At 43.6% G+C, this 21683-nt stretch overlaps 1 protein-coding gene across 1 annotated transcript in view; it reads right to left on the bottom strand.

Moving 5' to 3' along the window:
• Positions 1-21683, bottom strand: part of USP39 (ubiquitin specific peptidase 39) — a 28449-nt gene that overhangs the window by 1880 nt on the left and 4886 nt on the right. The window contains exons 4-11 of the mRNA XM_045549984.1: positions 21467-21603; positions 20114-20266; positions 16338-16563; positions 13647-13724; positions 9586-9653; positions 8908-9096; positions 6122-6264; positions 1923-2058 (exon numbers count right to left, since the gene is read on the bottom strand). Of these exons, the coding sequence (XP_045405940.1) occupies positions 1923-2058; positions 6122-6264; positions 8908-9096; positions 9586-9653; positions 13647-13724; positions 16338-16563; positions 20114-20266; positions 21467-21603 (1130 nt within the window). The remainder of the gene's footprint in view (positions 1-1922; positions 2059-6121; positions 6265-8907; positions 9097-9585; positions 9654-13646; positions 13725-16337; positions 16564-20113; positions 20267-21466; positions 21604-21683) is intronic.

Genomic DNA, 21683 nt, shown 5'->3' with positions numbered 1-21683 from the left:
GTGTGTCGATCATGGCAAACTCAATTCCTGTCAAGGATTCTTTGAGAAGTACACTGGAGTCTCAAACACTTCTGTACACTTCTTTGAGACAAGGTCTTGTTCTGTCGCCCAGGCTAGAGTACAGTGGCACAATCATAGCTCACTGTAACCTCTAACTCTTGGGCTCAAGCAATCCTCTTGCCTCAGCCTCCTGAGCAGCTGGGACTATAGGTACGCACCACCACACCCTGCGAACTTTTCTTTTTTTTTTTTTTTTTTGTAGCCATAGGGTCTCACAATGTTGTCCAGGCTGGACTCCAGAATACCTGGCCTCAAGGAATCCTTCCACCTCAGTCTCCCGAGTTGCTGGGACTAAACTCACATGCCACCATGCCCGGCGCCTGGGTTCTACATTTTTTACGAATTCAGATGGATACTAAAGAGTAGAAAGAGGAAGCCCTCTACTCCTCACCTAAGATGTCTCCCTCCTGCTCAGAAATGACTAGACATTCTTAGGGAGAACTACTGGGAGAACCTAAATGTGGACATGCCCACTCTCCACACCCTTACCCCAGGGAATAGAAGCAATAGATAATCCTGAAAAAGAGTCGCTGGTGGACACTGTCCATCATACCAACCTGTTTCCTTTGGCCTGAAAACCAGTGCAGCAAAATCTACCTTATTTCATGCTTCCATGGATAAGGGGAAAAAGAAGTTTCTGGATTAAGGCAGAGATACTCCTGGCAGCACACCTGCCTTACCCATCCAAACTTCTAAGAAATGCCAAAGACCATTACAGAATGTAGATATTCCAGATATCCTGGATATTCCAAGAGTTCAGACTATAGAAAACATAAAGAAAGCTCTGGATCACATAAGAACTAGTTAAGAACATGTGCTTTGAAGTCAAGTATATGGGTTCAAATCCCAATTCTACTGACTACATATAAATTACTCCAACTCTAAGCCGAGGTTTCCTCATCTATAAAAAACTATGATATTGACACCTATCTTGGAGGTGTGTTCTAATGATAGAAATGAAACAAACACACATTAAGTACTTGGTGTACTTTCTCACACACAGTAAAGCACTTAACAGAAGCTAGTTATTAAACCCACAGTCCCAAAAGATACTAATCAAATTAGAATAATCCCTGCTAATAACCTGTGATACAAAATATATCTCTAGTACATGATTTATCTGTTTTCTTTTCTTCTTTTTTTTTTTTTAAATTTTGCAGATGTTCGAATGGGTTGTCACTACCATGTGGGGGGCGTGCGATCAGCCCAATTTATCTGTTTTCAACTTGAGACAAATTCACAAAATTTTTAGCTGAAACAGAGCCTCTAAACCAGTGCTCCACAAATTCTCATTTCATACAAATCTTGTCAAAAAGCAGATTCTGATGCAGTAGGTTTGGGTGGGCCTAGGATTCTGCATTATTGTCCCTTTGAGTGGTGAGGCTCTAGTCTACAGCGGAGGCTCTCACCTCAGCTGCACACTGGACTCTCCCAGGGAGTGGGGAGCTCTGAAACATCACATGCCCGGTTCCACCTCCAGATAATCTAACACAGAGTCTCTTAACCTTGATGCTGATTGAAGTTTTAGGCCAGATAATTCTCTGTTGCAGGAGCTGTCCTGTGCATTGTAGGATACATATAAACATCCCTGGCCTCTACCATAGTTGGAAACCACTGTTCTAATGTCATTGCCTGGGGTGGTGCCCAGGTGTCAGGATTTTAAAAAACTCCCCAGGTGAACCCAATGTGCAGCCAAAATTGAGAACCACTGCCTTAAACTAACCACTGGCAGCACTATTATTTGCAGAGTCCCAAAGCCAAGGCCGGGCAAGGGCAAACTGAAGGGAGCTGCCCTCTGAAAGGCCAAAGAAACAACACCTGTTTTTGCCCCTCTGTGCCAAGAGACATCAGCAGCCACTCACGTGATGAAGCACGTGGATCCGGTAGGAGCCCTCAGAGGGCTTGCCATCGTGCACAATGTTGGCAATGAGGTCGTAGGTGGTATTCTTGTGTACTGCTTGCACTTCCTCAGACAAGTATTCTCGCAGATCCACATTTCTGATGATGATGGGAAAAAAGCCAGAATATCAGATTAAGGCTTTGAGGTTAGGGAAAATGTCCTATACAAATGGACCACAAAGTTCGTGAACCCTAATTTAGGACCTTAGCTCTGGGTAGGCCTGCAGAGCCCTGAAAGTCTAGGTTTGCTGGAATTCGCTCAATTTGCCAACAAGACGAAAAATTTGTTCAATGAGAAAAGCACCTTTTAAAAGCATGTCTAGGAGTCAAAAGTGCAGGGCCTGCACTCATTCTGACTTGAACTAGAATCCTGACTCTGCTTCTTCAGGGCTGTGTGTGAATTTAAGCAGGTATACAACCTAAGCCTCTTCTGTGGTATGAGAATGAGGGTCAGTGTCTCCTTGGAGACGCGAGGAGTGAGGTAACAGGAGTAAGGCATCGCACCCACCATCCTCCCTAGGAACTCAGCTGCAGATGCAGCACTCAGGCAACACCTGGCCTTTGGCCTTAGTCTGCGGAAGGCCTGACCACATGCTTATGGGGGTTACCACTGTATGTCATCATTGTAACAATCTCAGTATGACAAATCAGGCGGATCATTCACATTTTTTTTCTTCTATTTTCTGAGGCTTTGCTTCTTTATTTGATCAAGTGGCAGAATGGTTACAAGTAACAGAAACACACCCAAGCTAGTTTAAGCACAAAAGGAGAATTTATTCAAGGTTTTCAGAGTAGGAAATGCAGCTGGACCCAGGGCCTGGAGAGGAAACAGGATCCAAGAGAGCTACCTGTTCTCTTTTCTGCTTCCTTTTGACATCAGCTTTATTCGTCTCCTTCATTTTGCAGCCCAGCTTTCTCTTCTATATGTGACCCCCATACCTTGGCTACCCCACAGCTTCCAATTTCTCAGTTCTGACTGTCAAGAAACTACTGACTAGGTTCCTTCAAATGGGACTTAGAAACATTAGATTTATTTTTAATATCTAATATTTACTTTCAAATATGGAGACGCATTCTTGAGCTACCTCGAATAAATGCTTTCCCTATGTTTTTTGGGTTTCTTTTTTTTTTTTTTTCAGAGGCAGGGCCTCATTCTGTCACCTAGGCTAGAGTGCAATGGCTTCATCATAGTTCACTGCAACCTCAAATCCTGGGCTCAAGCAATCCTCCTGCCCCAGCCTCCTGAGTAGCTGGGACTACAAGTGCTCACCAACACACTCAGCTAATTTTTCTATCTTTTGTGGAGACAGTCTTGCTGATGCTGGTCTTGAACTCCTGGCCTCAAGTGATCCTCCTGCCTCAGCCTCCCAAAGTGCTAGGATTATAGGCGTGAGCCACCATTTTTTGGCCTGGCCATTTTTTTTCTTTTTTAAGACACAAAGTCTCACCCCGTCACCCAGGTTAGAGTAGAGTGGCATGATCATAGCTCACCATAACAAACTCCTGAGATCAAGCGATCCTCCTGCCTCAGCTTCTTACACCATGCCCAGCTAATTTTTTTATTAGTTTGTAGAAGTGGGGTCTTGCTATACTGCCCCGGCTAGTCTTAAACTCCTGGGCTCAAGGGATCCTCCCACCTCGGCCTCCCAAAATGCTGGGATTACAGGTGTGAGCCACCGCACCCAGTCTCCCTTGTGTTTTATCTGTTGAAGTCTATCCATCAGTTGAAGTATAAATATATACCGATTTTGAAAAGTATTACAATGAATGCTTACTGTAAAGACTATACAAAGACACTTAATAAGAACTTCCAAATAGTTCAACAGGGAAATACATCTATAATGAATATTAACATGAATATTAAGAGAATATATTAACTATATAATTTTAGGAAAAATATATTTTTGGAGCCTACAAACATAAAAATTTAAATAATACAAAGCAGAAAAAGATTATATCATATTTCTAATCTCTGTAAAATTGTCTAATGCACTACCACTCACTATATGAAACACAACAATGTCATCTCTGGAAGGATTCACAAGAAACAGCTAATGGTGGCCATGTCCAGTATCTTCCTTTGAATTTAGACTACATGAATAGATTAACTTCAAAAATATGAGGAGTTTTAAATGTAAACCATGCAGTAATAAACAGACAACTCTGTTGTAATTATATTTTGTAGCTTTATGTTGGTAACAGCCATATGTCTCTACTGTGTCTCATATATGATACAGATTGCAATAAATATTCATTATTAAAGAAAATTTAGATATGAGTCCTAAGAAATCAGTGTGAGCTCCAGATAGCCAACCTGCCTGCTGGCTGCTAAAAACTGACTTCTTGTGTTTTCTCTTCAGCTTCAACAACAGCTGACAGGACTTGTCTGAATGAGTCCTAGAGAAGCCTTCAGGAGTATTTATACTCAAGATTCCATGACTGAACCAAAACTGTTCAAGTGGCAAAAGATAATAAATACATGTTTAATCATTTGGTTTTATAAAACAGACAAAGGAACAAACTATACACATCTCCCAACCAGAATAAGAGACCAACTAAGAGAACGACTAATTAGCTGAAAGTGAATCTTTAAACCTGTCCTCAAAAAAATCCTATCTCCAAATAAGCAAGGGCACCTAATCCTTGTAAGTCTGGTAACTCTCTGACAAAAAGTTGTGTTATGAATAAAACACAAGAGAAGACTTAGGTATGAAAGGGTCTTTTTCAAGAGGTACAGGCATTTGGATAATCTAGCATCATACTACTCTGAAAGTAATTACCGTGCATAAAGTAATTAAAGGGCAGGTTTCCCAAATTAGTCACATAGTCTGATAGTCTCTAAAAGGCTGACTAGTTAAGAAATAACCTCGGCCAGGCTCGGTGGCTCACACCTGTAATCCTAGCACTCTGGGAGGCTGAGGCGGGAGGATTGCTTTGAGCCCAGGTAGTTCGAGACCAGCCTGAGCAAGATTGGGATTTCTCCCCCACCCCCAACCTACTCCAGGCCCAATGTAAAAGACACCAACAGGGTAAGGAAATATCTGTGGCAACTGAGCAGGAACTGCCACCAATACCTAGTCTTCCTCCCTCTGGAGCTTCCCTTGAAGTCAAGACCACCCTTTCCAACCACGAACAGACTGGTGACTATGACAATTCACAAGAAGCCAGTTCTGAAACAAAACAAAACCTTGATCTGCAGACTTTCAAAAGAAAGTGCCTCTGTGGTCCTGCTCACGGTAGCAAGAGCAGACCTTCATGTCCCCCTGTTTCATTCTAATGTCACACAAACAAGATGCTAGTAAAGAAAAAAAAAGCATGGGAAAAGAGAAAAAGAAATTCTCCTATAATCCTCACCGCAAAGGTTCTCTCCTCACCCCTACAGTTCTCAGATTCTTGGCAATCACGGAGTCAAGAAATACTATAATAAAATGCCATACCCGGAAGAACCCTTAAGGCCTGTCTAGTCTAAACCTCTCATTTTATCCCTGAGACAGGATCTCCAGAAAATATGCAAACGACATGTCCAAGGTCCCACCGCCAGGACAGCACAGAACCCAGGCCTCTTAGTTTTAGATACTACCCTCTTGAACACTACACAGAATTAAGAACTGGAACTATTTTCAAAGGAAAAAAATTAGCAGTGGTGGTATAGTCTGGGGAACTAGGAAATGTAAGGGGATGGAGGGAGAAAGAAATGAGGAGAAGAGTTAATTGTCCATCACAAGTCCAAACTACTTTGTGAAGGTTTTAAAAAAAAGACTAAAAAATAAACAAACTTTTTAAAAAGACTACAGGGATAAACATCATAAACCCATCCAAGTCCTTCTTACTACTGAACTGTCTCAGGGCTGTACTCTCAGCTTATCTAAACATCAGCTCACTGAAACCCACATGTCTTCCTGCCAGCCCTGCCACCAGCTTTCTCCATGTTCCCAGAGACATCTTCAGAGTGTGAAAAACCTTGTCTCTAGAGAACTGAAAACCAATGTTCTACCCTCAAAAGGAGTCTTACAGAAGTTTTCTGAGTTAGAACGTAGTGTAAGTAGGCTCTGTTCCTTGCAATCTCCCACTACAACAGTCCAAAATTAATAGTGGTACAAACATATGAAAAAAAATCCAGGCACATTCCCCCTAAGAGGAAGTGAAGCAGGATGATACTTACGTAATAGGGAAGTTGACAATAGTTGGATTCTTCTCCACAAAGAAGTTGTTCTTAGTAAATCTCTTGATACAAAAGATTAGATACGGAGGCAGCTTGGTAAGCTGGAAGCGCTTTAGAAAGTTCTCCTTGTAAGTCTTATATTCCTAGAGAAAGAAAAGAAAATTATCAAATTAATTCTGGAGTTCAACAGCTATTAGAGTATGAGCACCAGTTTTGTTTTGGTTTTTTAAAACATAATTTTGCCTCATCCCTAGAGTTCGGAAGACATCTGGTCTCAGAAACTATGTATGAGGTTAGGATTAGCAATTTGGCTAAAGCTGATTAATATAACCCAACTGTAGGGCTGTGTTTCAGCCGGCACATGATCATACTGTTGAATTGAGTACCAGTTTCTACAAAGAAAACAAAACTGTCAAATGAAAAATAGGATTTGTTAAAAGCTGCAGAATTAAAACCATGCAAGTCTCAATTCAAAATAAGGAAAAACTTCCTGACTTTTGAAGCAGTGAGGAGCCCCTCTATCCAGAGTTTTCCAGCAAAGGTGGCAACTGACTTCCCGTGTTCCTTCCTCCTCAAAGGTCCCAAGACTCCTGGGTCAAGTGCAGTCTGGCAGGACACATTTACCGAGGGCTCACTCAGCACATCCACCCAAGTCCAGGGGCTTAAAAGCTGCTCAACATGAATTTGTTTTTCCTTAACACAAATTCTTATCTTTAGTAAAAACTAAGAGATAGGAGTGAAAGTCTTGTCATAATCAGAAAGAAAATACCAATGAAAGCATTCCTCTCCAGAGTGGATGAGTTCTGTAAGAAAGGACAGACCCCTCTCCAAGGATCCCCAAGTTTCCCAGGAAAATATATTAATTTAAAATTAGGATTAGGCAAGGTGGCTCACGCCTATAACCCTAGCACTCTGGGAGGCCAATGTGGGAGGATCACTTGAGCTCAGGAGTTTGAGACCGGCCTGAGCAAGAGCAAGACCCCGTCTCTAATAAAAATAGAAAAAAATTAGCCAGGCAACTAAAAAAAATAGAAAAAATTAGCTGTGTGTGGTGGCTCGCACCTGTATTCCCAGCTATTCAGGAGGCTGAGGCAGGAGGATCCCTTGGGCCCAGGAGTTTGAGGTTGCTGTGAGCTAGGCCGATGCCACAGCACTCTAGCCTGGGTGACAGAGTGAGACATTGTCTCAAAAAAATAAAATAAAATACAAAATAAAATAAAATTAGGATATGCATACTTCAAAACCTTCTGGATGGTGACCTTATAAAACACCAAGTTCAGAGTTCCACTTCCATCTCACTTGACTGTTCAGTCACAGATTGAACTCCTTGTTCTACTACTTTCCCCCTTCTCACTACTGCACTTGACTACTTTAAAAAAAAAAAAAAAAAGAGTTCCACTTCCAGTATTAATAGCATGAGGAGTTACACCGATCTGATATCCAGCAAAACTGGTTAAAATTATTAAATGGCCATATAGCAAATGAAGAAACATTTACTAAAGCAAATGTTTTCCTTTAATGTTTTTTTCTAAAATTGTTACTAAAATAAAATCTAGTTACTGGTTAGAAAAGCAAGAGTCTGTGGGACTTGAACTAAGGTCTCTCCCAGCTCAGTGAGAGGAAAACCACACTCCAGAGGAGGTACAGCCAGGAATCCAAGGTTCCCTCTCCCCTAGCTACCAGAGGAATATCTTCCCATGAGGGACAGGGTGTCAGCATTTCTCATCTTGCCCCTAGCTACATGTTGCTGAGGCTAAATTACATGTGACTGTCCAAAACACATAAAGCAGAAACTGACGAAAATGTGAGGAAAACAGATAAATCAAAAATAATGTTGGAGACTTCAATACGCCACTTTCAATAATGGATAGAACCACCAGGCAGACGATCAACAAAGAAATAGAAGACATGAACAACACATAAACAACTACATGTAACACATATATAGAACACTCCACTACCAACAGCAGAATGCACGTTCTCAAATGCTCGTGGCACTTTCTCCAGAACAGACCATAAAACAAACCTCAATAAATTTAAAAAGACAGAAATAGGCTGAGCGCAGTGGTTCACACCTGTAATCTCAATATTTTGGGAGGCTGAGGCGGGAGGATCACTTGAGCCTAGGAGTTCAAGACTAGCCTAGGCAACACAGCAAGACTCCATGTCTACAAGAAGTAAATTAGGGCGTGCAGCAGCACGCGCCTGCGGTTCAAGCTACTCAGGAGGCCGAGGCAGGAAGACTGATTGGGTGTAGGAGTTCAAGGTTACAGTGAGCTATGACTGTGAACTCCAGCCAGGACAACAGAGCATGTCTCTGAGATTAAAAAAAAAAAGAAACCACGAAACAGTTAACTAAGCAAATAAAAAGAAACTTTTAACTTGCTAAAGGGTAATATTATAATAAGAATAAATTATTTTATTTATTTATATTTTAGTTCTGAAATATTCTTATTTAATATTGTTATAACATTTTCTTAAAGTTAGGAGTTTTTCCCTACTTTTGTGAGTTTCTACTGTCCTAAATACCTCTTTCTCTATACTACCCAGAGGCAAGCAGAAAGCCTAAAAGGGATGTATGGGAAGTACAGGAAAGGGGTACTGTAAGTTAAGAGGTGGGGGTGACCAGCTAGAAACATCAGGAAGTCTGGGAGGCTCAAAAAAGACAATATACTTTAGAATAAGTACATCACATACACGTGTAATTCTCAAGGATAAAAAGAAGATGAAAAAGTCGCAAGAAAGCAAGGGCGAGTTTTAGTGGGGCAGGGGTACAAATGGAGTACCTTCTCAGTGATGCCGTTGAACTTGGCCAGGATGTTGAAGAGCGGCACCTGGGGGATGATGAGCTGCTCCTTCTCATCCTTGTAGAGGGGGGCGGTAGGAAGATCCAGCGTCAGATACATGAAAGTGGACTCCACCATCGTCTCCTGGTACTCGTCATTATGCAGCAGCTGCTCTTTTTCTTCTGCTGGCTAGAAATGAGGGAGAAGAAAAAGAAGGGAAGGAGTGTGAGCAGCACGAAGTCCAACATAGCTGGAGAGAAACGATGTTTGGTTACACTGACATTTCCTTCAACTGAAGGGAACAAAGAGGGTGCCTGAGAGCTTGGGCAGTTCCAGGTGCAGCAATACCACCTGGTGAGAGCAATTCGAGAACCCACAAGTTTCCTTCCTCAGAGGTTCTGCTTATGCACCAGACTATCTAAAAAGCTCTTAGACTACCAAGAAAGCTTAGCTGAGCTTTCTGAAAAACATACCAGCACCACCCAGTGGCCAGACCACTTAAACCAGCAGGCTTACATCCAAGCACTCCCAAACTTAAAGTGTACTGCCATGGCAGGGACTGAAGAGAGCTGCTCAGCTGGTGCCTTTAGGACCTCTTTATGGGGCAAGCAGCCTTGTCTCTCCTAAGTCCCCTCGGGCAGCATATATCAGTCTAAGACCCAGGCTCAACTAACTCACCAGATCAGGATGAGGAAGCTTTTTAGTGAAGATCCTCATGGAACCCTGGAAAACGTCAGTTACAATAGCTGCACAAACAGAAAGCAAAACGCAAATTCTGTGAGGTTGGAAAGCTCGTCCAAAACACATTTCCAACTTCTATATTTCTGAAATAAACCAGCATCTTCCAGCATAAGACCCAAAGCTCTCACTAAGCCAGAAGATTCCCTTTACAACATATATCACTAAGGTACCTTTATAATTATTTGTGTAAATAATTATTTTGTCTCCTCCACAAGCATCTTTTGGCCCTCCAACACAAGGCCTGGACCATAGGAGAAAAAGTCTGCTTGAAATGAATGAATGATTTACAGAGCCTGGAGATACATGAATCACAAAAAATTCACAGGCAAAACAGCACAGCCGAGGAACTTCCCATAGCCATACACTGCCTGCACGAGGAGACAATGTCCAGCCTGCACTGGACACACAAGGACAACGACAGACTAAGAGATGGGCCAGAACAAAAACAAAGCAACAAGACAGAAAGCACAAGCAGGTTCTAGAATCCTGCCAGGACACAAGTTAGAACTCAGAGGTGAGCACAGGCTGAAGACACCTGGTAGGAAGGGCAGGGCCACCTGGTGGAAAGAACACCAGGCCACAACCCCACGTCAAGATATCATCAAAGCTATCAGAAAACAGAAAGAAAAAAACTGCATTGGGTCTCCAAAATGACTCACCTAGCTCTGAAGTCTAGAAGCTAATAGTTATAAGTGGCATTCATGAAAAATGTCCAACTACTGCTAAGCCAATAGGGATGCTGAGGGACGGAGGGACGGAGGGATCCCAGTCTGAGAATCTGTGGGAGGCTGGCCTCATCCCTCCAGTTAGAGGCTCAAGGTGAGGAAGTAGCTTTCTCTGCTTTAACCTTCAAGCCTTTCTAACTTGCCTAACAAGCCAGGCAGACCACAATAACTCTTATGTTGGCAGGACACTAGGAGTCCACAACATGCTGCCCAGCCTCTCGGTTTCAAACTGGGTCAGGATTTCCAGGGCACAATTATGTTCATTTCTGCTTATTAAAAAGATCACTGAATCTGTTTAATCCCAGAAACAAAGGTACTTTCTGGTGATGTCAGTGGTACTGGCTTTCCAGTTTCTTGTCAAGCTCCACAGATAAATTTGTTTAGGTTTTTAAAAGAAAACTGAATCGAAGAGAACATAAGAAGCAAATACTAGGGTAGGCGGTATGACTCTGTGACAAAACACACAGATGACAGAAGTCTGGGGATGCTGGTCTACAGAATGAAGCCAGGCTGTGGCCTGACATTGGGTCCCTCCCACCTAGCCTGCTCTGTCACGATGACTTCCCATGACCCCTCTGTACCCTATGTGCCAGGGACAGTGAGTCCCTGCCCTGGGTTCCCCACCTGCCGGCCCCTCTACCTGGACTGCTCTTCCCTCGAATTTGCTTGTGACAAAGCCATGCCTGTCTGCCAAGACCTGCTCAAGGCCAGAGCTTCTGCCAAACTTTCCCCAGTTGATCTCCAGTGATTCTGCTGGGCCTGCAGGGCACTTTGCTCTCTCTCTCGCAAGACCACACACTAGAGGTTTCTGGGTCTGCCCTGGAGGGTCCATTCTGCAGCATGTTCTGACAGTGGAGCCTGCGCTTCCCTCGAATCCGTGCAGGTCAGCAGGATGGCGAGTCAGGCTGGGAGTGAATGGGCACACACGCTTATTCACTTGCTGAGCACCTGCTCTGTGTAGGGCTAGGGTTTTTGCTCTCCATGCCCCTGTGCAGGCTGACATTGCTGCATTCACGTGGAATGCCCTGGGCTCTCAAAAACAGAAGACCCCAATTACCAGAGGCTTAAACCAATGGGGGTTTATGGTGGTTGTACAGGGAGGGGTCTGGAGGCAGGCAGGGCTGGCTCATTCTCTGCTCTTAGCAGACTGGCTTTAGACAACATGTTCAAGTTCAAAGCAATAAGTGGGGAAGAAGGATCCAGTGTCAAGCTTGACTTCCCAGAGATCCTGTGGGCATTCCATTGGCTGGCTCAGGTCCCATGGCCACCCCCAGTTGCAAGGGAGTCTGGAAAAGGGATTATTCTCGCCTGTCACAAGACAACTGCAGCTCCTCCCCCAAAAGAACATTCTATTATTAAGGAAGAAGCAAGAAATGCGTACTGAGCAGGCAACTGAGGGCACCAGTGTGGCACCCATTCTGCAGATGGGAAGGCTATGGCCAAGCAATGGGAAGGACCTCACAAAGGGAACTGAAATTCTTTTGCTCCCCCCACCCCTTTCTAAACAAGAGACAGGGTCTTGCTCTGTCGTCCAGGTGGGAGTACAGTGGCACGATCATAGCTTGCTCAAACATCAAACTCCTGGGCTCAAGCAATCCTCCTGGCTTGGTCTCTGGAGTAGCTAGAGTCTATCAATACACACCACCACATTCTGCTAATTTTTTTTGGTTTTTGTAGAGACAGGGGTCTCACTGTGTTGCCCAGGCTCAAACTCCTGGCCTCAAGTGATCCTCTTGCCTCTGCTCCCCAAAGTGCTGGATTACAGCCATGAGCCACCACACCCAGCCCCATTTATTTTTTTTATTTTTTATTTTTTTGGAAGACTCAGACCCAAGTAACCTTGGATCTGAGCCCCATGCCCATTTATTTTCTATTTGTAATATTCATGGAGTACAAGTGCAATTTTGCTACACTGATATATTACATTATGGTGACATCAGGGCCTTCAGTACATATATCACTGAAGCAAGGCACGTGGTACCCACCAAGCAACCTCCCATCATCCACTCCCACCCCTCAGGTCTCCATCGTCCACTGTAAGGGAGCTAGAATTCCAGCTGGATCTCCTAATGCCAGGGGTGGCCATTTTCTAGCACTTTACTGCTCTTCATCTTACTCTGTTGGGCCCAAAAAAGTCCAAGAAGGAATTATTCATATTATTCATTCATTCATTCAAAGAAACCAGCTGGCGCACACCTATGCAAGCACTCGTACTAGGCACCGGAGACACAAGGGCAAATAGAGCCAGGCTCCTTCCTCAGACCTCCCAGTCCCGGGGATGAGCTGGACAGGACTGCCCAGAACCCAGCAATGTGTGCCCTACAGGTCACTCAAGGCACAGGCGTGGGGCCCACGGGAGCTGAGGGACAGGTGAACAGACTGTCAAATGACAGACAAGTTGGGAAGAGGCATCCAGCTGCAAGTGCAGAGACAGTGCTGACACCCTCGGCTCTGTCCCCAGTACTGTGTGTGTGAACTCACTTAATCCCCAAAATAACCCTGCACCACAGATGCCATTCTCATTCGATGGAGTGGTATCGATGGAGAAACCGGGGAACAGAGAAGCTAAGAACTGGACTGAGGTTGCACAGCTAAGTAGCCTGAATACAGGCAGCCTGGCCCCAGAGGCACACCCCCAGCTGCTCTGCTGTCCTGCCAGAGGCAGCAGGGGTACAGAGGCAATGAGCTGCAAGTCACCAGCAGCATGCAAGCAGACGGCCCTCCATCACAGACGCTGAGTACCAGGCAAGAAAATGGACAGAGGGACTGCAACTGACACTCGGTGGGTGATGTAGGGGTCAGCTGCAGTGCTGCCACAACCCTGGGTGTCTGGCCCCTCTTGCAGACGCATAGGTTGATGTTGTTTTACGTCTTAATTAAACAGAGAGGAGTTTAATTTAAAAAACCAAAAAAACCAAGACCATTGGGCAGCCAGGCACAGTGGGTCATGCCTGTAATCCTAACACTTTGGGGGGCCAAGGCAAGAGGACTGCTTGAGACCAAGAGTTTGAGACCAGCCTGGGCAGCATAGCAAGACCCTCATCTCTACAAAAAAGAAAAAAAACTGTTGGGAATATAAGCATAGTCTAACAAAAAATATGAAGAAGGGCCTATTCAGAAAGAAAACTTAGCCTGGGTGTATAATAGATACTCCCCCCACCCCCCACATACACACAAAGATAAACAGTTAAGAACAAAAGGATGAGAAGTTGCAAAGTTTTTAAAAAGACAGCAAACAAAAAAGAGCTCCTTTTTACAAGTAATGTAACTTACTCTTCTTTTTCTTCTTTGTGCCCCCTAGAGCTGAGTGCAGAGCATTGAGAAACCAAGACAGAAAGTCGACTCCGTCTCCTAGAAAAGAAGGAAGGGTGGACATGTTGAAGCTGGAGGCGTGAGAGCAACCCAAACCACGTGCTGGGTGAATGACTCCACATCCCTGGTTTTCTTCCTTCCTCTCTGGCCACACCACCCTATCCCCTGTGCATCCTCCTCCATCTGACCAGTAAATGCTGGCACGCCGCAAGGTCAAGCTCTTATACTTCCAACCTATCCTCTCTCCCTAGGCTCTAGGATCCATACTAGAACCTTCCATCATCATCTCTACCCCAAACTTGTATCTCATCATCCAGTGATGACCGAAACAAATGAATAATGATCATCAATATCTATTTCTCTTGAATAAGCTCGGACTTCCTGCTTCCCTTCTCTAGCTTATTCCTGTCTTGCAGGATGGCAATTTTTCCTACCACCAGGACTGAAAGGCATCTAGGGGCACTGAGAGCAAAGGGTTCTGGGAACAAGCACATGGGCAGCATTGCTAATGCATGAGAATGCTGTCTAAGGAGCTTGCGAGATTATTCCTAAACCTACTTCCCCACTAACTAAGATTTGCTTCTATTTACTTCCTCTTTGCTCACCCAACTAAAATCCCAAAGACTAAAATGTCTTCCTTAACTTCATTCCTTAATCCTAAAAGCCTCTGACAACCTCACAAAATGATTTTCTTTTTATTCCCCTCACATAGAATGCTTTAATGTGACAATATGCTACCACAGCAAGAACCTCTTTGTACATCTAAACATTAAGCAACCGATAACCTGCTAGGTTTCAGAGATTGAGGAAACTGTGCCTATGTGACAACAAAACTATCACACCCAACAGTGGCTATGATGGAAGAAACCGGGTAAGTTTATTCGTAGGGCACCCTGATTTTTCTGCATCTCTACAAGCAATTACACTGTAGCTTTCCAATGTTGTCAAAAGCTAAAAGGCCTCAACTCAATATCCACTTCCAGACCAGGAGTCATCTGTGGAGCACTGTGAATGCTGACACTGAACCATCTACCCATGGTTCACAAAAAATTCATTCTCAACAAAAATCTCACACCTCGATGCAGCCTTAATATAAAAACCTAGGATCTCAGAGAGTTGATCCAGAAACAAAAATGTCCCTATAAACAAAAGATATCCTAGCCACCCTAGCTGTTGGAAATCCGATAGTCCTACACAGCACAAAATCAGGCTGCCACCTGTTCAGAAGGGTGAGGAACTCAGATTTTACTGGGCATATTGTAAACTACTAAACACCATCAACAGCCACATTCAAATGGCTTAATAACTTCTGTTCATTTGGGAATAAATCATGGAGTTTCTAATCAATATATATTATCCAACCCAAACTATATCTTATTTCCTACTACCCTAAAGCCCCAAGGGTCCCATGGGCCCCAAATCCTACTTTCATTCCCCCCATTTCTCCTTTCCTTAAGTACAAGAGACTCTTAAAAGCTACTACTAAACTCCCCTTTAAGCCACTCCTCAGCCAGAATATGTTTTTAAAGCACAAATCCAATGTCACACTTTTGCTTAAATGCCGTCACTAACTCCGACTGTTGTCAGGATATAATCCAAGCTCCTTACAGTGGCATCTGGTCCCTCCTACCAGACCTCCAGCTCAGCTCTCCAATGACCCCTGGAATCCAAGGGTCCAGCTACATGCAGGCTGTCTGTGCCAGGCACCTCCCATTTCTACCCACTGTGCCACCACTCCTGGAATACCCAGGCCTGACCTGCCTACTTAAAACTCAGGGGTCTCATTCTCCACTCTGACCTATGTCCCACATGTTCAACTGTGGGGGTCCTTGCTCCATGCTCCCTCCCACAGCACACTCTGTCTCCTCTGCCACAGCCCTTAACACCCTGTGATTACTTTTTGACATAAATGTCTTTCCCCCTAGACTGAGAGATCCTCAAAGAGAAAAATCATGTTTCTTATCCCAGCTGCTCCAAAACCTGGCACCATGAATAAATGTTGAAAAAACTGGCATGGATGCTACAACATTCAGGTACAAAGAGTTAGTGTCCACTTTACCCACAAGGCAATAACAAACTGGGTTTGGAGACATGAAAAATGGTCAAAATAGTTCATTAGAATAGCCTAGTGTGGGACATGACAAAATGAGCAGCATAGGGTGGCAGGGCTGGTGCCTTTCCCAGTTGCCTAGTTTTCCCCTAAGCCATACAGCTGAGCAGGGCCATGCTATCCGCTGGACATTCACTTTTGGCTACTATCAAGATGCATTGCACGAGGCGGGTGGATTGTTGAGCTCAGGAGTTCGAAACCAGCCTGAGCAACAGCAAGACCCCGTCTCTACTAAAAATAGAAAGAAATTAGCTGGACAACTAAAAATATGTAGAAAAAATTAGCCGGGCATGGTGGCGCATGCCTGTAGTCCCAGCTACTCGGGAGGCTGAGGCAGAAGGATCACCTGAGCCCAGGAGTTTGAGGTTGCTGTGAGCTAGCCTGACGCCACGGCATTCTAGCCCAGGCAACAGAGAGATATTCTGTCTCAAAAAAAAAAAATTAAAAAAAAAAAATATTCATTCCAAAGTGAAAATAAATTTGTTCATCAAACTAGTTTTGTTGTCCTGAAGTCAGAGGAACATGGATGACTTGCTCCTTACCTTGTTTAGTGATCTGAAAAGTCTTCTTGCTGCAAAGGACAACAGCCTGAAGCATCTCATGGGGTGAGACATGTGCCTTGAAGTTCCGAGGGTTCCAGAGCTTTCTCATCAACTCTCCAAAACGCTGGACCAACAAGAACATGATATCCCCTGGAGGACGCTTGATGTTCTTATAATTATCTTCTTCCAAGAAGTAGTTCCGAAGAGGAGGAACATTAGACAGAGCCTAAAATCAAACATGCTGATTAAACCAAAGTCCCTCTGCAGGACCCCTTAGAACCAAGCTCTTCCAACTAAAGTTCTTCTAATAGAACCTTGTGATGTGTCTGTAATGACCTTAAAGAGTCAAAGTAAATGGACCCTCAGAGAAACCTACCCAGAGTTCACATTATAGAAATATCCTTCACATTGAGTTTCACATGAAGGACAGTTCTATACATATTTTGCTGATGTAGATATCATAAAGAAGTTAAAAAAACAGAAAAACTTTAAATCTCTATCCACTGACCAACTTAATTAATAATTTTCTTTTTTAACTGTAATTATGCCTGAGACAATATTTAAATTCATAAGGTACTTAAGGCTAGACATTCAAGTACTCTTTTTGTCATCATCCATTTTGGTTGGGGAAAAAATAACTATCTGGGGAACACAATTCCTCCACCTCTCAACTCCACATTAGAATAATACGAAGCCAGGCATGGTGGATCACACCTATAATCCCAGCACTTTGGGAAGCCAAGGCAGAAGGATCACTTGAGGCCAGGAGTTTGAGACCAGTCCAGGAAACCTAGTAAGAATCCATCTCTAAAATTAAAAAAAAAAAAATTAGCTGGGCATGATGGTGCACGCCTGTGGTCTCAGCTACTCAGAAGGTTGAGCCAGGAGGATCACCTTGAGCCCAGGAGTTCCAGGCTACAGTGAACTATAATTAGACCACTGTGCTCCAACCTGGGTGACAAAGTGAGACCCCATCTCAAAACAATAATAATAAAATAAAATAATATGAAAATCATCTGAACAAAATTTGATGTTTTCCTACAATAAAGCCATACTATTGTATATAAAAGTGAATGTACTCTGTTATGATGCAAAATGGTCAAAAGATTTAAGAGAACAAAAATAAATTCTACCTCATTAAGCAAAAATATAGGCTAGCTATATCATATAGTTTCAGAAAGAAACAAATACTTATTAGTCCAAGCTATAAAACTGGGAGGGGGACCAAAGACCAGACACTAAATAAAAATGCAGTATGAAGAAGTCCTTCCCAGGCTGGGCACAGTGGCTCACACCTATAATCCAACCAACCACTCCTGGAGGCCAAGGCAAGAGGACTATTGAGGCTAGGAGTTCAAGACCAGCCTGAGCAAGAGCAAGACCCTGCCTTACAAAAATTAGAAAAATTTGCTGGTTGTGGTAGTATGTGCCTGTAGTTCCAGCTGCTCGGGAGGCTGAGACAGGATGATTGCCTGAGCCCAGGAGTTAGAGGTTGCAGTGAGCTATGATGATGCTACTACACTCTAGACTGGACAACCAGAGTAAGACCCTGTCTCAAAAAAAAAAAGAAGTCCTTCCTGATGGGTTCATGAATCTTTGCCAAACCTGTGCTTACCAAGAACACATTTCTTCATCGAGGAAATTCATTTAGAAAGCAGGATAGAATGGTTTCTGCTAAATACAATAAATCTAGGCATCTCTGGAGAACACAACTCATATCACAGACAACACCATAACCAAAGAGGAAATTAGGGAATTAGGAAAACCTCTACAAGCTTAGCACAGCTAAAGAAGCAAGGACTTCCTGATTAGAGAATATTACTGGCTTACGCCAGTAATCCTAGCACTCTGGGAAGCAGAGGCTGGAGGATCGCTTGAGCTCAGGAGTTTGAGATCAGCCTGAGCAAGAGTGAGACCCCGTCTCTACCAAGAATAGAAAAAAATTAGCTGGGTGTGCACACCTGTAGTCCCAGCTACTTGGGAGGCTGAGGTAGGAGGATCACTTGAGCCCAGGAGTTTGAGGTTGCTGTGAGCTAGGCTAATGCCATGGCACTTTAGCCTGGGCAACACAGCAAGACTCTGTCTCAAAAAAAAAAAAGAAAGTAAGTTACTCTCGAGAAGAGTATGGATAAAATTTATCCTAATTCTCAGTTATCCACCTTGTAGAGAGAGGCTGCTCTCTGGCTTTAGCAGTAGGTATCCTCAGAGAGGAATTATCAAGCCTCTGGATGGACTACCTGGTCCATTCAATCCTATTTGAGTGGAAAAATCATCACAGATAGTTCATCTACTTATTTTTGTAAATAAAAAGACCTTCCTATGTGAACTAAAATTCATCAGAAAGCCAAGATGTTTAACTGCCCTGACCAAATCCAAATCCTATCTGACCATCTTAAAACAGTTTTCACAAAGCCACAAAAGGCTGTAAGAGGCATAGTCTGAAAACTCTCTTCACCTACAAATTTGACCTTTCCAGGGAACTAGGAATGACACCAACAATAGATATCAAATCTAACAGATAAGCTTTTATAATTTTTTACTCAATTCTTTATGGCAAAAATACCATTTAAAAAAGTTTAAAGGCCAAATAAGAACTGGGAGAAAAACATACATAACATATACAATAGAAACAGGCTAATATCTTTATTATATATTTATTTATTTTGGGGGGGAGATGGGGAAATGGGGTACCCCAGGAGCATTCCTGGAGAGGGTGGAGCGTTCCCATGCCCCAGGGCAGGAGCTATTATGAATTTCTTAAAGCTCAGTAAAATGAACCAACAATAAGCACATAAAGCCCAACAACTCATGAAAAAATATATAAATAACCAACTTTAGAGGTGATACAAAAAATGTAAGTTTAAATGGAGATACCCATCAAGATAGAAAAAAATTTTTTTTAATGGTAACAGTGACAATGCAAGATGAAAGAACACTCCTTTGCATTGTTGGTGGGTTTATAAGTTGCTACAAATCCCCTACAGCCTAGAATCTAGGCCCTAGATGCATTAATACCAGAATAAGTGACGGTTAAATAAATTATAATTCATCAATAATGTCCAGGCGTTGTGGCTCACACCTATAATCCTAGTATTCTGGGAGGCTGAGGCAGGAGGATTGCTTGAGGTCAGGCATTCAAGACCAGCCTGAGCAAAAGCGAGACCCTGGCACTACTAAAAATAGAAAAAATTAGCTGGGCAACTAAAAATAGAAAACAAACTAGCCAAGCACAGTGGCGCACGCCTGTAGTCCCAGCTAGTCAGGAGGCTGAGGTGGAGGATCACTTGAGCCTGGGAGTTTGAGGTTGCAGTGAGCTATGATGACACCACTGCACTCTAGCCAGGACACCAGAGTGAGATAACTGTCTCAAAAACAAAAACAAAAAAAAACCTTTTAATTGGAAATAAGACAACTTTGGCTTTCTGCCTTTCCCATTTCAGGGTATAAGCACATGGGCACAAATAAGATATCAGATGGCCAAATCAGTAAACATCTACGCTGTTAAAAAAAATCCCACATCAAGCCAGCAACACAGATTCTATTCCCTCATTCCCTGGATGCTCTAGAGGCCCTGAGTCCAAAGGCTGGAAAAAGCCTCACCATTTGACAGCAGCCCCCTGAGCAGACACAGAAATACTCATGTGGAATCCTCAATAGGACTCAGTATCTGGGGACCTTTTGACTGCACTCTACAAGAAGGCAGTAACTTCTTGACCAACACATAATGCTGTTTCTGGGTTACCCTCTCTCCGTCAATGTTCCTGTCTTGATCCTACCTGAAGGACAGCGTTGGCATAGTCATTGGCCTTTATGTTATTCAATCCCACGATACCCGGCAGGTAAGTGGTGCCATCATATGCCCGGGATAATTTGGCTTGCTTGTCCAAGTTTGCGATTTGCTGCTTTGTGAAAGTGGGCTTCAACACATACTGTAAAGCAAAAGAAAATTCAAAGTTGTTTTAGAGCTATGAACAGAGTTCCTAAGATACATCTAGAACTGCAATTTCTGCAACAATGAAAACCACTTTCTTTGGTCACGGAAGTCCCACACCGCACACCCAAAAAGGGGCCCCACCAAAAGGTATAAAGACCAAAGTAACATGGGGTAGGTTCTCTCCACGTTGCTAACCTACAATGGGATCTCTGTGTTTAACCCCAAATCACTGAATCCCAGGTCTTTCCTCAGACTTCAGGTGTGGTCACCTCGGTAACTACCAGAAACTATGGGGCACTCAAGCCTCTGAAGGCAACAGGAGTCTAAGTCTCGGGTAGCAGGAGAGCCCCCTCCCCTCTGAGCCGGTCTGAGGATCTCCGTGATGCCCTACGACTGGAGGGATGGAATCAGACTCTTCCAGCCACAGAGTTATGAGAGTCATTATGTCACAGACCAGATAGAAGTCATCACAAACTTGCTTTGAAACCTTGAATTTATTGCGGTTTCTCCCTGTAAATACTGTCTGTAATTATTTTAACTTCAAGTATTAATAGGCCTATAAAAGTTTTAAAAACAGAATAAGCAGTATTTCAAAGACTCTGGACACCAAGCTTTCTTTAAAAATAAACCGAGTTCTTAGCACCATAAATATGCACCACTTGCTGAAAAGGAAAATAAAAATCAACAGTCCAACTCTAATCAAAGCCCAGGAGGACATTCCATGCTCTCCATTTAAGTATAGTGATTGTCTCTTGGCACAGGTCACAAACTGTAGCCCACAGATAGGATATGCTGGCCATTGTGGCTACTTCATATGTCAGAAGTAGCCAGGAGCCAGTATGCAGCTTGGTATCTACTGTCTCACGCCAGGCCCAATTCACGTCCCTACCTCAAAGGGTGGAAGGATAACTTATTCCACAAAAATGCTTTAATCCTGACTAGAAAGAAGCCATGTTTCTGCAGTCCTAGCCCTCCATGTTAAAAGCAGAAATAATGGGTAGGCTGAAGATCACAGGCCTCTATTAGGAACTCTGACCTCCTTACGTGGTTTCCCTGGTTCCTCCCTAAGGCAAAGCAGCCTCTCCAAGCCCAAAGAGACTGAGATTTTTCCCTGACCTTGGGTGGGGCAGCTCCCCAGGAACCCTGGGAAAACTCACAAAGAACTGGCCCCAACCCAGCCCTGTTGGACACACACCGTGATATCCTCCAATGAGGAATCGATGATCTCATAGTTGTCTGGAAGGCAGTAAAACTTGAGGGTGTGGAGGTTGAGGAAGACATGGTGGCTAAACTGGACACTGTGGATGTAGGCATGAGACTTCAAACCCCGGCCTGCAGGGGAGGGAGAAAGGCCGTAGCACAGATCAGGTTTGCTCTTCCTTTCATTATTTTCTACAGGAACATGTTAACAT

The sequence above is a fragment of the Lemur catta genome, chromosome 4 (genome assembly GCF_020740605.2).
Source record: "Lemur catta isolate mLemCat1 chromosome 4, mLemCat1.pri, whole genome shotgun sequence".
NCBI classification, from domain to species: domain Eukaryota; kingdom Metazoa; phylum Chordata; class Mammalia; order Primates; family Lemuridae; genus Lemur; species Lemur catta.
The sequence above is the reverse complement of the archived record's forward strand: the minus strand, read 5'-3'. Positions and strand labels throughout refer to the sequence as shown.